Source organism: Meriones unguiculatus, chromosome 11 (genome assembly GCF_030254825.1).
Source record: "Meriones unguiculatus strain TT.TT164.6M chromosome 11, Bangor_MerUng_6.1, whole genome shotgun sequence".
NCBI classification, from domain to species: domain Eukaryota; kingdom Metazoa; phylum Chordata; class Mammalia; order Rodentia; family Muridae; genus Meriones; species Meriones unguiculatus.
The window spans coordinates 12,838,673-12,853,809 of record NC_083359.1 but is presented as its reverse complement, the minus strand read 5'-3'; the positions used below and the strand labels follow the sequence as shown (position 1 = coordinate 12,853,809).

Below are 15,137 nucleotides of genomic sequence, written 5' to 3'. Positions count from 1 at the left end.
CTAGAGTTGTTACGTGATGGCGTATTTCCGTTTCCTCTCCGCCGGGGCGTTTTTGGTTGGACCGTCTCGTTGCGGGGAGGGAGGGGGAAGATTGTTTGCTCCCTAGACGCTCCCCGCACTGCAAGGTAAACTGAGGTAAAGCCGGGAAGGGGAATTTTTACTCTTGTTCTTATGGAATGGCTGGGATTAAGACCTTGGGACCGCGGAAGAGTGTGGGGTTGTATTCTGGAGGCTCTAATGGGCCTCAGGGCTGGAGAGGCGAGATTGGGGGATAGAAGGTGAATTGCAGAGCCGGACAGGGTGGAGGGGACGGGCAAGATAGAATAAGGGTGTGGAGGAGAGGGTGGGACTCAGAGGGAAGTTTGGAAGGTGCTGACTGTGGAGGGGCTGGAGTGAGAGGAACAGGACCGGTGCAAAGTCGGACCTGAAGTCCTTGGGGCTGAGGAAAGAAGTTGAGGTGGGGACTGGTCCCACCAGAGTGTATGCTGGGGATACAGTGGTGTCTTTCGGAGACCCGGGACTCGGAAGAGTCTGCTGGCCGAGGTTCTGATGCTGACATCATATGTAATTTGGCCTTTGTTTACCCCCGCAGCTCCCCCGAGGCGCATCTCAGCCTCTGCTCGGACGTAGCCTTCTCTCCATCTGCCACCACAGCCTGGAGGCGCTTGCCTCCGCCCTCCCGAATGGTGCTCCTCTTCGCAGGCCTCGGCCCAGGATCCAGGCCCCCTTTGCTCCCTGATTTGGAGCTGTTGCTGCTGGGGTCTCTCGGTGGACTCCCTGTGGGGGGGTGTAAAGAACTTTTGCAAAGACAAGGGTTTAGTTATAGGGACCTCATCAACAGTTTGAATCTCAGCCTCTAACCGAGCGGAAGGCTCCTCTGTGTCCCTTCTTTTCTGCCTTTGAGAAGAGAAAGCCTTCTCTTTGACATCCAAAGCCCAGGAAGCCTCAAGCTGGGGCCCTGGTCCCAGCATGTCAGCCCTCTCTTGTGCATAGGGCTCTGCCCTCTTCCAGCCAGCATGGCTGATTTCAAAAAGGCTCCAGGGGGCCGGGAAACTCCACAGGGGGAACTGCGGCCAGAGGTCGTAGAGGATGAAGTCCCCAGGAGCCCTGTCGCAGAGGAGCCTGGAGGAAGTGGAAGCAACAGCAGTGAGACCAAACTGTCTCCTAGAGAGGAGGAAGAGCTGGATCCTAGGATACAGGTGAGAAGGCCAAGAGGAAGAAGGGGAGGGAAGCCGAAATTCCATGTTTGCTGAAGAGCTGTCAGATGAACAAGGCCTTAGACTTATTCTCTCACAGGGGACTGGGGTGGGGAAGGGAAACAGGTATGTCCACAAAACATTGAAGTTTTGTATGACAGGTGCTAAAAGAACTTTCTGGAGTGCTAATGAGAGAGCAGGGACCCTGCCTGAGTGCTTGGGGTATGCGTTGGATAAAACTATACTTTAGGTTGGGCATAGAACCATTGTTCTGAACAAGCAGAGGGATTGCTAGCTCAGATATCTGACCTATACTGGAGGGAAGAGGAGGTGGCTGAGACTGGGAGGCAGTGTTAAGGCTAGGTGAGGAGTTTTTTTCCCCTTTTTCTACCTTCTCAGTGGTATCTCTCAGAATCGTTTGAGTTGTGAAACCTTTCAGGTATTTGAAAAACATCGTAAGGAAATCTCCCTTCCTCCCTCCATCTGTCTGTCTGTCTCTCTCTTAGGGTTCTCTGTGTAGCCCTGGCTGTCCTGGAACTTGATATGTAGACTAGGGTAGCCTAGAACTCAGATCTGCCTGCTTCTGCCTCCCAAGTTCTGGGGCTAAAGGCTGGCGCCACCATGCTCAGCGGAAAGTCTCTTACAGTGCAGAGACTTATATCAGTTGTGATCAGTCCTGAATACACATTCCTGGCTCTTGGAAATGGGGATTTACCAAGAGAATGGCAGAACAACTTACCGTCATGGGATGTGTACAGTCTAGTTGGTGAGACAGAGAGATCGTTGTGTGAGAGATAGTAGGGAGACTGGGCATTGTAGAGGAGACAGCTGGATCGGTAAAGCTGAGTTATCTAGTTTTTTTGGGGTGCTGTCTAAGGAGGACTGAATAGGAAAGTTTCTTGGCCATATAATGGCCAATATGTGTCTGTATATTTGGAGCCCAAGTCTACCATTTAGGTAGGTTTTCTCTCTGGGATTCTGTTATTGGGGAAGTGACTTAAAGCCTAGGTAGCCAGAACATCCTAAAGCTTGAGTTCTTTGGCTTCTCCAGAGATCTACAACCCTTACTAGGTAATGCCAATGAATTGCAAAGAAAGCAGAGCTGGTGTGTGGGTTTGAGTGTGTGTGTGTGTGTGTGTGTGTGGTGAGGTTCCTCTTGGGCTGTATGCATGTTTCTAATGGAGCATCAGTGAGCTATTCCTTTCTGGCATGAGTCAGTAATTTATTTCGGCTGTGCTTCATGATGCTGCATTGACAACAACTCAGCTTCTCTCACCCGTTCTGAAGACTTGCCTTCCACTGGGAGAATGCATTGAAAAAAAAAAAAAGTCTTGGGATAGTCAAAACCCTTCAGCCCCATGATGGTGTGATTTTTGAGAAAGATAACTTCTTTGACCTTAGTTTGTCTGTAGAATGAGGGAATGGGTTTATATAATTTGCACAGCTCTCATTCCCTGTGCACACAGGTCTAGAATTATTATTATTATTTTAACCAATGCTTTTGCTTGTTTCTTTGGTAGAATTTTCTAGATAGTGGGTAGGAAGGAGGTCGCTCTGTTTCTTGAGGAGAAGGGTGTATACTGTGTTTCTTGCACCTCCCTGAGACACCCCTTGTTTTGCTCTGGAAAAGCCTTCTCTCCTGGTTTCTTTCATCAACCTCTTGTTCTGTGTATTTTTCCAGTAACCATGTGGGCAAAGGCAGTAGATTGAAGAGGTAGACTTGTGGCTATGTAAATGCAATCAGTTAAAATAAAAAAATGCAGTTCTGTACTGTAGCGAGGGTGCAGATAGGACATTTCTGCTGTCAGGTTTCTGTCAGATGAGCTCTGAGAGCATTGGGATGTCCCGAGGATGCATAAGGTGAGCTTGCAGTATGATAGGTACTAGAGGGGCAAGCTAGACCCTTGCCCCGCTTGTCAGGCATTGCATTTAGTGTAGTGTTGTAGGCCGCACGGGCAGGGAAGGCTTAGGTTCGGCCTCACCTGTGACACAGGCACTGGTAGATCCAGGCTCTCCAGCTCACTTTACCAGGGATTAAAGTCTGGAAAAAGCAACCTGATGTGAGGAATCCCCTAGTTCTGAGGTGGCGATCACAACATTTGCCCTTGTGTATTTGTATTGTTCTGGGTGCCGGGGAGGTGAGTTCCTGTGTGCTTGAAGTTCATTTTAGTGTTGATAGTGGTCCATATCACATGCCTTGAAAACGTGCTTCAGGTCTTTCAGGGAGTGTCTGTTTTTCTAGATTCTCAACATAGTTAATGTGGCTCCATTAACAGATCCATCAAAGTCCACTAGAGAGTTTTAAAAATATTTTTTCGTCATCATTACCCTGGCCCTATTTACTTCATCATCTGCTTGGACTTTTTGGTGATTTGTGGAAGGGGACTAGGAGCATCCAAGGGTGGAGCAGAAACATTTGTAGTCAAGCACTCATGCTTTGACTCAGTGGCCTGGCATTCTGGGAATGCACCCAGAGTACCTCAAGAAGGTCATCCTCCTGCTGGCTGCTGGCTTTCTGACAGATGAAGCATGCTGACTCAGACTGTCCTCCCTGAATTCCATTTTCGCTGAGTGCCAGGAGTTCCTGGTGGAACAGGCCAAATGGAATGTGCTGCTGATTGTCCACAACAGCATTTTGGATGCTCAGTGACTTCCCATTATGCCCTTCCCAAGATGCTTCAGTCTGGCTGCTTCTCCCTGCTTAACCATGTTCGTCAGTCCACGGGGGGGCTTCTGTTTGTCCTGTTAGAGCTTTGTGAGCATTAGGTTGATCTAGCAACAGGCTTTTTCATTTTTTGTTTTTTGTTCAGGCTGACCTGGAACTCACAATCTCTCTGCCCGAGCTTGCCAAGTGTTGGGGTTACAAGTGGGTGCCACTATAATTGACAGCAGGTATTTTAATTTTTTTCTTTTTAATTGCAAGGGGTTCCATTGAGATGCTAGTTTCTATGTTTAACCTAAAAGACAAAAACAAAAACAATAACAACAACAACAAAACAACGGCACAGAGTTTTACTCTGTATCCCTGACTGTCCTGGAACTTGCTATGTAGGCCAGGCTGGTCTTGAGCTCACAGAGACCTGTCTGCCTCTGCCTTCCAAGTGCTGGGATTAAAAGCTTGAGCCACCATGCCAGCCCTATTTTTTTTTTTTTTTTTTTTTTTTTTTTGCTTTTTAAAGGTAAGGTTGATAGCTGAGTGTGGTGGTGCAGTTTTGTTGTTTTGAGACAGGGTTTCTCTGTGTAGCCCTGGCTGTCCTGGAACTCACGCTTTAGATCAGGATGGCCTCATACTCACAGAGGTCTCCCGGCTTTTGCCTCTTGAGCGCTGGGATTAAAGACATGCGCCACCACTGCCAGGCGATGGTGGCGCACATTTTTAATCTCAGCACTATGGAACGCTGAGCCAGGAGGCTCACAGGGTTTTAAAGAACAGCTTGTGGGAAATGAGCCGTTCCATGTGAGTTCACAACACTGTTCTGTGACTGGCTGTGGGAAGACTCAGCCAGATCATGGCTCTTCTGAGGTAGGCTACACACAGGTTCACATGCTTGTTCCTAGTTCCATTGTAGGTCTCTGCATTTGTAGTATTTTTATTTTACTGGATGCATGGGAACAGTTTCCTGTACTTTTAGTTTTATGTATCTTTTTCAAACTGTGCACTCATGTGTCTATATTATAGAAATCAGTGAGATCTTTCATTCCAGCCCAACTCCCCTCACCAGGTTGCTGGAAGGGCCAAGTGAGGTGAATGGGAGCCAGCGTCACATCTATACAGATGGGGCCGGATGGTGGTGTTTCTGTCTAATGCCTGTCCTGGATGAGCAGCGGGCAGACTGGGCTGGTGGAGGCAGAGCCTGGCACCGAGCACCTACCCTGAGGAACCTGTAGCTAAGTACCCAGCCTTTCCAGATGCAGAGCCCGTGGCGCAGCCCAGCACTCTCAGGAGTATTCTTAGATCGGCAGGATCTGGGATTGGATGCACTTTATTAGGCAAGGGAGAATGACTTGTGGCCAGCACCCTTTTCAGCTCCCGGCCACATCGCTGAAAGGTCTAGGGTGATTCCATGCTTTTCTCTCAGGCCTAGGGACCAACGAGACATTAAACTAGCATGTTCAGTGACTTTTCCTGGAGACTCCTCCTTGCCACTTACAAGATCATTGCACTAGGGGCTTCTGAGATGACTCAGTGGTTAAGAGCTGCTCTTACAGGGACCTGAGTTAAGTTCCCAGCACCCACATTGTTCAGCCCATGATCACTGGTAACTCCAGGTCCATGGGGGTATGATGTTCCTGGCCTCTGCAAGCACCTGCATCCACGTGTACTCCTTCCCCATATTCATAGTTTAAAAAAAATTGATAAGAAACGTTATACTATATTGGATGGGACCTGGGATTCTGTTGTTCACAAAACCTCTTGGACCCCTTACCTGGTGTTTATCTTGATCATCCACCAAGCCCTGTACTTCTGTGTCCTGCATTTCCCAGGGGTGGGGGTGGGGGTGGGGGTGGAGGGAGAAGGTCGGCATCTTTCCTCTCTTCTCCCACCTGGAACACAACAATAGCTTTTACTTTTGTTTCTGTGGTTCCTCCAAGCTTTCCTTTTGTTGTTCAGACTTACGCTGTCAGACCCTGGCCCTGGGGACTCCCTTTGCCATTGTCTTCTATTTTCTGTCCTTGCTTTGGTGCCACTGTCTCACTGGTCTCACTTGTCTCCCCCCGGAACTCTTGCTCTCCTTTGCCTTCTTGCTAGGATGATATGCTCCAGGCACCTTCCTCTGCCTTCCCCGACCCAGGTAGGTAGCCTTGCTGCCTATGGGAACCTGTACCCATCTTCACACAATGTATTGCTGCCAAGAGCCTCTTGCTCAGTGATGGGAGTCACCACCTCTGTATGTGCTGGGCTCTACATTCCCTTTTAAGATTTATTTCTCTTATGTATGTGTTCTGCCTGCGTGCACGTATGTGAACCATGTACATGCAGTGCCCTTGGAGGCCAGAAGAGGACATTGGATCCCCTGGAATTACATATGGGTGTGAACTATCATGTGGGCGCAGGGAACCGAACCTGGTTCCTCTGCAGGAGCAACAAGTAGTCTTAGCTTCTGATCCATCTCTTTAGTCCCTGTGTTCCACGTTTTTCTCAAAGTACTGAGCAGTGAGTATGCAGGAAGCATGTGCTGAATGAGTGGCCCTCCTGGCCCAGGGAGGAGAATCATTCATATCCTAAGAACCTTCCCTCATGGAGAGGAAATGGTGCATTCTGGTGGAGAGGGAGGCTCACTGCCACCTTGCTGTGTGCATGGCAGCTGCCTTCCCTGAACTGGAGTTCCTCATCCTTGCGTCAGGGCTGTGCCTGCTCAGCTCCGTGGAACTATGAAGATTACATGACACTGTCCTCTGGCCTAGACAGGATGCCATTGGGACAGTCCCTCCTGCATTTCTTATGCCTTTTCCAAGTGACTCACTTTGTTTCCCTGTCTGCTGGTACTTTCTCTCTGTTTTTCCTCCCTACCCAACGTAGCACTCGAGGCTGTTTCCTCCTGTTGTAACTCACGCCCTTCTTTGGCAGGAGGAGCTGGAGCACCTGAACCAGGCTAGTGAGGAGATCAACCAGGTGGAGCTGCAGCTGGACGTGAGTGTCTGTTTCCTCACCACCACGGGCTGGTCTCTGGAGATGTCTCTGTTTGTGTCTTCCTAGATCGAGACAGTGGTAGAGGAAGGGGTGTGCCTGAGAAATGAGGTTCTGAGCCCTGTGTGCCTGCTTTCCATATTCCTTGCCAGGAGGCCAGGACCACGTATCGGAGGATCCTGCAGGAGTCAGCGAGGAAGCTTAACACGCAGGGCTCTCACCTGGGGAGCTGTATTGAGAAGGCCCGGCCCTACTACGAGGCTCGGCGACTGGCTAAGGAGGTACGCTTAAGCTTGTGTTCTAGTTTTATTTCTGTTGCTGTGGCAAGTACCAAAGTACCTTAGGGGAGGAAAGGGTTTATGGGACTTACACTTCAAGATCAGTGCATCACTGATAGATGTCAGGGCAGGGACCCGAGAACCGTGGAGGAGCCCTGCTTGCTGGCTCACCTGAAGGCTTACGCTCTGCCAGCCTCCCCTGTAGCCCAGGACCACCTGCCGAGGGAATGGTGCCACTCGTAGTGGGCTGGGCCCTTTTATATTAATAGTTAAACAGTCGAGACAATCTGCCATAAACATGCCTACAGGCCAGTCCGTCTGGGCATCCCCTCAGCTGAGATTCCCTTTTCTGGTGACTCTAGGCTGTGTCAAGTTGTCAGAACTAAGTAGGGCAGTTTGACCTATAATCAGGGAGGCCTTCATGCAAGGTCTGTCTCTGGACTCTTTAGTCTCTTGGAATGGGAAATAAAACACCATACTTAAGGGCATGGCCATGCTCTGAATAGCCTGTGAGTTGAGGAGGTGTTTTTGTTGTTGTTTTGTTTTTCAGCGTTTTTGAGGCAGGGTTTCTCTGCGTAGCCTTGGCTGTCCTGGACTTGCTTTATAGACCAGGATGGTCTCGAACTCACAGACATCTGCCTGCCTCTGTCTGGGATAATAGGTGTGCACCAATGTGCCCCGTGAGGAGGTTCTTGAAGTTGTAGGAAATGGTCACAGAGCCATTAAGATGCCTTAGTAAGATGCCTCAGTGGGTAAAAGCACCTCCTGCCTGATGACCTGGGTTCCTTCACTGGGATCCACGTGGTGAAAGAAGAGAGCTGCCTCCTGTGTATTGCCTGCCGACCCGCACACACACGGTGTGGCATTTGTGCTGAAACACAGATACATGCACATACACACAATAAGTACATAAAATGTAAGAAAATGGTTTCACGATCAAGAAATGGCTGGGTGGAGACATTGTATCCTGTCTAGAATAATTTGTTCAGTCCCACTAATGCCTCATTCTTTCTATCTTTCTCCTGTTTCTTCCTCTTCACTACCTCTCCTGTCCTCCCCTCCCCTCTCTTCTCCTGGGCTGGATCAAATCCCAGGGTGCTGGGAAGACAGGAACTCTACTGCTGAGTTCCTCCCGCAGGCTTCACCTGCTGATGTGTAGATGTCTTCTGTGTTTAAGTATTTAGGTGTATCTAGTATGTCCACTGTGACATTCATATTCTCTCTGTTTCTCTCTGTTTGAGACAGGGCCTCTTTCTGTAGCCCTGGCTGTTCCAGGACTCTGTCTAGACCAGGCTGGTCTCAAACTGAGAGAGCTCTGCCTGCCTGCCTCCTACGTGTTGGGGTTCAAGGCGTGCGCCACCACATACTGGCTCAGTAATTCTGTTTTGGTTAATATTTTTTGTCATTTAATTGTATTAATATTTACTATTATTACTGGAATTGTTCTTTGTTTATCGCTAAATATGTAATCAGTGTGGCTTCTACATTATATTATCAAATTAGGTATGTATTATTAGCATATTATTACTCATAATTCAAGTTTCATTGCAAATTTTATCCAGCTTAGGCATTTTACACTCACATTTTGCTTATGAGAGCCACTTCTTAGTAACATGCATTTTTTCAGAGTTTTTCATTTGAACTAATTAAATTTGATGACAAAAGAGAGCTTCTAATTGTATATGAATTAAACAAAATTTAGAAATAGTAGTAAGGGGGAGAAAGAACGTTTTCCTCCCATCCCTCTCAGCAGCCCATTCCTTTGCTTTCCAGATATTTTTAAAATTTGCATATATGATAGGTTTAACTTTAAATGAAATATAAATTAATAATATAATCCATTTGAAAGCAAACACATGAACAGACTCTTGGCTCAGGAATTTTACACCTGTTTCTTCCTGAGTTTGTATATTTTATTGATCCTGCCAAGTTTGTTAGAGTTGTCTCTACAGTATTGTGTAAACATCTCATTTATCCCTCAACCTAGAAGAAAAACTTTGACCTGGCAATTTATGACAATCACTTCGTCAAATGTGCAAATTGTTCCTGTTTTTAGAGATGTGCAGGAGACTGATGAAGTTATATGAGCAGTCTGATTTTTTTTAAAAAACATGTACACATGCAGAACTCGAAGATCTCAAAGTCCTTGAACAGATTCCTGTGGCTGCTTAACCCTGTATGTGCCAGTGTTTGTTCTTACCAGCTCTAAAAGCCAGTCTGTTAGTTGCCATGAGTATGTTTCTGCTTGTGCTTTGACAGCTAAATAGGCATGCTTTCCCTTACTTCTATTTCTGTTTTTTTAAAAAACCATTTTCTTATCTATTCTACAAAAATATGTACTATCTTTGTTCCTTCATGGTATCTGTGTAAGTATGTTATGACATAATGCTGAAGCTGTAGCCAGCCACCTTCTGGTAACGAAGTGCTTTGTGGGGCTGAAGAGATGGCTCAGTCTTTAAGAAGTGCTTTGCTACCGAGTCACACCCCTAGCCCCTTGTCATACTTTAAAAATGCAGTGACCATTTTTTTCTCTGTCTCTTCTTTCTTTTTTCCTTCCTTCCTTCCTTCCTTCCTTCCTTCCTTCCTTCCTTCCTTCCTTCCTTCCTTCCTTCCTTCCTTCCTTCCTTCCTTTCTTTTGACAGGGTTTCTCCATGTAGTCATGGCTGTCCTGGAGATTGTTATGTAGCTCAGTCTGGCTTTGATCTTGCAGAGTTCCACCTACCTCTGCCTCTGAAATGCTGGGATTAAAGGTGTGTGGCATCATGCCCAGCTAAGCTATTCCCATTTGTAAGACATACTCTTTTAGTCAGTTTCCTGTAACTGGAAGCTTGGGATTCCTTCCAGGTTTTTGCTTGTCTAGTACAGGTTGAATATCCCTTATTCTAATTTTGGGTAGAGGATGGATCAGATGTTAAATGATTACAGATACTGTACTTGATCTTAGCCAATGAGCTTAGAATTTGTCTTTATCTTAATTTTGGGCTAAATATTTTAGATTTTCAGATTTGGAGTATGTGCCTATACATAATTGAATGAAAAAAAGAAATTAAAAGGAAAGGACATGACTTCTCCTAGCTACAGTGGAGGAGAAAGTTTATTATAGCTATGTGGGAGAGCATAGACAGAGGCAGACACATTTGGGAGAGTCCAAAGTGGTCATGACCCTGAGCTGTGTGAGGAGAAGAGGGCAAGGGAGAGAGAGGAGAACCAGGTGTAGCAGCCAGGAGACCAAAGGCAGAAAAGGAGCAACTAACGAAAGTGTCTGGATTATATAGAGACGAGCCTCTGGGGAAGGGCAGCCGAGCCCCTGGGCTGGAAAGTTCAGGGTAGAGGGCAGGCGTATGCCAGCCATAACCTGTAACAGGTAGCGACTGAACGATGTTGGAGGACCTGGAGACCAGGTCAGCCTTGTTCGGTATGTTAACTAGGCAGCTCAGCCGCTTGTCCTGGGTTAGAAACTTAACAATAATATACCTTAGAGATGGCAGTCTAACCCAAACAGGGTTATCTGTTATCAAATTCATGTAAATTTGATAAGCATCGTATATATGTCTATGTATATATATGTAGATATATATAACCTGATATATGCAAATATTTTTATTTAAAAATATTTGTTTTTATGTGCATGTATATGTATATGTTGAGTCTGGCTAGATTTCATGTGGCCACCGTGCACTAACATTATCTTTCTTCTTAATATTTATTTCCACATTTCTTTTTCTAATCTGTAGACTATTGCTTTGGTGGCATCTACCCTTAGTGTGGTTTGGGAACTGAAGCTGATATTCTAAGTGGGCCTTCCTCTTTTTCTTGTCCTTACCCCTTTGAGGATCTCATGGGTGACTGGGGCCCCCCAGGGCTCCCCGTCCTAATGGCCCTCTCCCCACAGGCCCAGCAGGAGACACAGAAGGCAGCATTGCGGTATGAGCGGGCTGTGAGCATGCACAATGCTGCCCGAGAGATGGTCTTTGTGGCTGAGCAGGGTGTCATGGCTGACAAAAATCGACTGGACCCTACATGGCAGGAGATGCTCAACCATGCTACCTGTAAGGTAAGGGGGTGCTGCCTGCAGGTCCCCTTCACTGCTCCCTTTGCTGTTCCTTCACCTAACCTCTTCACCTCTTTTTCTCTCCTGCTCCAACCTTTCCTCAGCTTTGGTTTCCTTTATGGTGGAGCCTGTCCAGCCTCTGCCCTGCTTGGCCCCCAGAGCTTCCATGATTCCATTTCTCTTAGAATGCCTCCTCTACGATCCTGTTCCTTCTGGGTGGGGCTGGCCCATGAGCTCCTCCCAGGCAGTGGCTCTGGCAGCACCCACATGTTGGGTTTACCTGTGTGATTCCCTGTTCCTGTCTCCAGAAACTGTTCCGCCAGTGTATGTTCTGCCATTTCCAAGCTCCTAAAGTAGCCTGGAATGGGGCCCTGGCCTGGCTCCACCTGCCCCCTTCAGCATGTGCAGGGCGTGCAGCAGCTCCTGGCTAGTGACTGTCTTTTAGTTCTTTGAATGCCCAGGCAAGACACTTGGTCTTCTTGTGGTCCTCATGAAATGAGTGCAGTGAGAGAAAGGTCATTGAAGCTGTGGTGGGTGGGTAACCTACGGGATGGGGGCGCCCATCAGCCTGGCTGGTTCTGGGAGACAAGGTAGCTGAAGCCTTCATTCATCCCCTGTTCCGGGCTACACACAGATAGGGAGGGTATGGACACTAGGCCATCCCAGCATGCCTCTGTGGCTCTCCATAGGCAGTGCCTCCTGTCCCTGACCCATCGCCATTGTCGCTGAGGGGTCCCTCAGGACTGTGGTAGCTGCACAGCTGGAGTGTGCTTGAGGGCACTCAGCCATGCTTAGGGACTGAGCTGGCTGTGGAAGGTATCCTTCCATGGTATCAGCAGAGCTGAGGGTCAGGTCATAGAGGTGATGATAGGCAAGACCATGGCGGGGGCGGGGGCGGGGGGAGAGGTGTTTAGAGAGGGTGTGCTTGAGGTCTGTGTCGCAAAGAGATGGTAAGAAGCTCTCACTGCCCCTGAATCCCTATCTGTCTCACTCTGGAGACAGCGGGGGTGGGGGAGGGCTTTGCAGAGACATTCCTGTGCAGGTTCCCCCAGGGCAGCCTAGGGCTGATTCCAGGGACGTGTGCCAGCTCACTGATGTGTGTCCCCCTCCCAACCTGGGCCAGGTGAACGAGGCCGAGGAAGAGCGTCTTCGGGGTGAACGGGAGCACCAGCGTGTGACGCGGCTGTGCCAGCAGGCTGAGGCTCGGGTCCAGGCCCTGCAGAAGACCCTCCGGCGGGCCATTGGCAAGAGCCGCCCGTACTTCGAGCTCAAGGCCCAGTTCAGCCAAATCCTGGAGGTAGCTAAGCGGGGAGAATGGGCAGGCAGAGAGAGGGCTGGTGTGTTTCTTTGGTCAGTGTTGGGAAACCTTGCCGGCCCAGCCGGTGCCCTAGCATGTGCTCACAGTGACCCTGTAGGAGTGGGAGGCAGGTGTGAGTGGTTTGTGCTGGTAGAGAACATTGATCAAGAAGCCGAGGAAAGTGAGAAGTGATGGGAGCTGGGAATGGGGGAGAACCAGCCAGATGGAGAGGAGTAGAGAATAAGGGGATTCAATGGGAGCCAATGGGGTGAAGATCTGGGAGGAAGGCTGCGGGGGCTCATGTGAGGAGGGACATTTAGAGGGTACAGTAGGACTTGAAAGGGTATCGCAGTTCAGAGGTGCGGAGGGCTCTAGGGGCTCTAGGGAGGGCTCAGGGGAGAGTGCTGAGTGGGATCGGAAGACATCTCATGAGTTAACCATCTCCCTCTGCAGGAGCACAAGGCCAAGGTGACAGAACTGGAGCAGCAGGTGGCACAGGCCAAGACCCGCTACTCGGTGGCCCTGCGTAACCTGGAGCAGATCAGCGAGCAGATTCATGCCCGGCGCCGGGGCTTGCCCCTTCACCCCCTGGGCCCCCGGCGATCCTCCCCTGTCGGGGCTGAAGCTGGACCTGAGGGCATTGAGGATGGGGACAGTGGGATTGAAGGGGCAGAGGGCGGGGCCCTGGAAGAGGGCAGCAGCCTTGGGCCTGGCGCAGGCCCAGATACGGACACTCTGAGCCTGTTGAGTCTGCGCACTGTGGCCTCTGACCTGCAGAAGTGTGACTCAGTGGAGCACCTGCGTGGCCTCTCGGACCATGCCAGCCTAGATGGCCAAGAGCTGGGACCCCAGAGCCGGGGTCGCCGGGGAAGCGATGGTGGAGTTCGAGGGGGCCGGCACCAGCGCAGTGTCAGCCTGTAGCTCTGTGGCCAGAGCTGCTTTGATTTCTACCATGGGCAATCAGGGCCCCACAGGCCTTTCCTCCTCCTTGAGTCCTGTCTGCCCCAGATCCTGGCCTGCAGCCTTCCCTGGGCAAGGTCGGCTGTGTCTTAGCCCCTGTGTCCATAGCTTTCTCACAGTTCCTTCTCTCAGGAGGCAGCTCTCTCTTCGCCTTACCCACCTGGAAGGCTTGCCCTCTGGCCTTGTCTCCTCTTCCCCTTGCTGGCACTTGAGTCTCTCTGCTTTCCCCTTCCAACCTGACTTCTATCTGTCTGGCTTTTCCCCTCAGGGAACTTGGTCTAGAAGACTCAGGAGATCATGTGAGAACATGAGTATCCTAGCCCAGAAGTGGTTGGACAGGCACTCACGCTTGAGTCCTGGCCCTGTCTTCTTGGAAGGCAGCTCCCCAGGGTGTCCCAGACATGCTGCTGAGTTCCAGCAGCCTGTGCTCTTGTCCTTCTGTCCCACCCTGCCTGTGAGCAATGTGTAAAATGTCCATGTGCCTCTGGAAGACACCACCTTCTGTCAGTGCGCCCCTTGTGACCTTAGCTGCTGTGCTGTTTGTCCCTAATTCAGTGTCAGGTTGGGGAATCAAGCCTGCTGTCAACACGGGTCAGGGGCTAAGTCCAAACGGCCAGTCTGTGTGGAGTTTTTCCAGTTGGGCTGAGCCCTTATCATTGCCAAGGTGCTAGTGCATTTGCATCCCTGGTGGGATCTATGCTGGAGGCTAGAGATGTCCGATTCTCAAGGCTGAAACCCTGCCCTCCTTCTTCCCCCACGTGTGGCACTGGGCTTGCTTTTTCTTGGTAGAGGTTGAACTGGAGCTTGGCACCCTCCGACAGGGTGGCATTAGGGAACTTGGTGCTCAGTTGCTCTCTATCACTCTTCCTCACGCCAGATAGTACCTACTCCAGGAACCTTTGCAGAGCCCTTTAAGCATGGCTGCAGAGCTGCCCTTCTTGTGTGGGAGTTGTTGACCTGGAGTGAGGAGCACCAGCCTCAAAAGAGAAGCTCTGAGTGCTGGTGCTCCTGTGTTGCCGGAAGGGAAGCCACACCAGATCTGGGTGCCTTGGAGAGCTGACCTCCTGTCCTACCAGGAGGACGGGGAGAGCACCTGCCCAGCACTGGGAGCACAGCGCCCATGTCTCGCATGGGATCTCCCAATTTCAGGTTTGAGGATGGTCACAATGAGAACCTGCAGGGTTTGAGGTGGCTGTTCTGGAAGAACAGATACGAGGAGGACATGATTGTGCGAGTGCATGTGCTGGTGTGTGTGGGGAAGGGTCAGTCCTGGTTTTATTTAAATAAAATAGTTTATGTAACAGCGATGTTTACTCTCTGTGGAAAGGAGAAGTAAGGGTAAATGGGGGCTCTCCCGACTGCACTCAAGATGGTACCCACCAACTGAGAAGAGGGGACAGAGGCGCCAGCTTGGATGGTCACATACAAGCTAAGTGGACAAGGCTGGGGAGCCAGTGCCCAGAAGGGCGTGTTGTGCAGTAATGAGTGCGTGGGGCGGGCTGGCTACAGAGGGCCTGCGGGGAGGAACGCCACTTTTGGCTCCGAGTCGAGATTGCTGGCCGTGGTATGCGGTATCCTGGGCGTGTGCACATAAACATTAAGAGCGGGGAGGGATCAAAGTGGGGACACCTGGTTATTAAATATGGCGTGGCGCTGAATCTTGACTTTGCAGTAGACAGTGGTTTCCGCTGTGCCGGACATTGTTGCACAGTGACGCCCAAGTTGG

General features: G+C 49.8%; 1 protein-coding gene across 3 annotated transcripts; it reads left to right on the top strand.

Moving 5' to 3' along the window:
• On the top strand, nt 1–14,714 carry Sh3bp5l (SH3 binding domain protein 5 like). Of its 3 annotated transcripts, none has more exons than XM_021643264.2 (7): nt 1–135; nt 593–1,199; nt 6,766–6,828; nt 6,978–7,106; nt 10,996–11,157; nt 12,278–12,451; nt 12,905–14,714. In XM_021643264.2, the coding sequence occupies exons 2-7, from the start codon at nt 1,017–1,019 to the stop codon at nt 13,370–13,372; spliced, it is 1,179 nt and encodes a 392-aa protein (XP_021498939.1). In that variant the 5' UTR covers nt 1–135; nt 593–1,016; the 3' UTR covers nt 13,373–14,714. The 3 variants fall into 3 exon arrangements, with proteins under 3 accessions (XP_021498939.1, XP_021498938.1, XP_060219643.1); XM_021643263.2 differs by having other exon boundaries at nt 14–125; XM_060363660.1 differs by lacking the exon at nt 1–135 and adding an exon at nt 4,007–4,088 and having other exon boundaries at nt 1,063–1,199.
• Nucleotides 14,715–15,137: the final 423 nt, after the last annotated feature.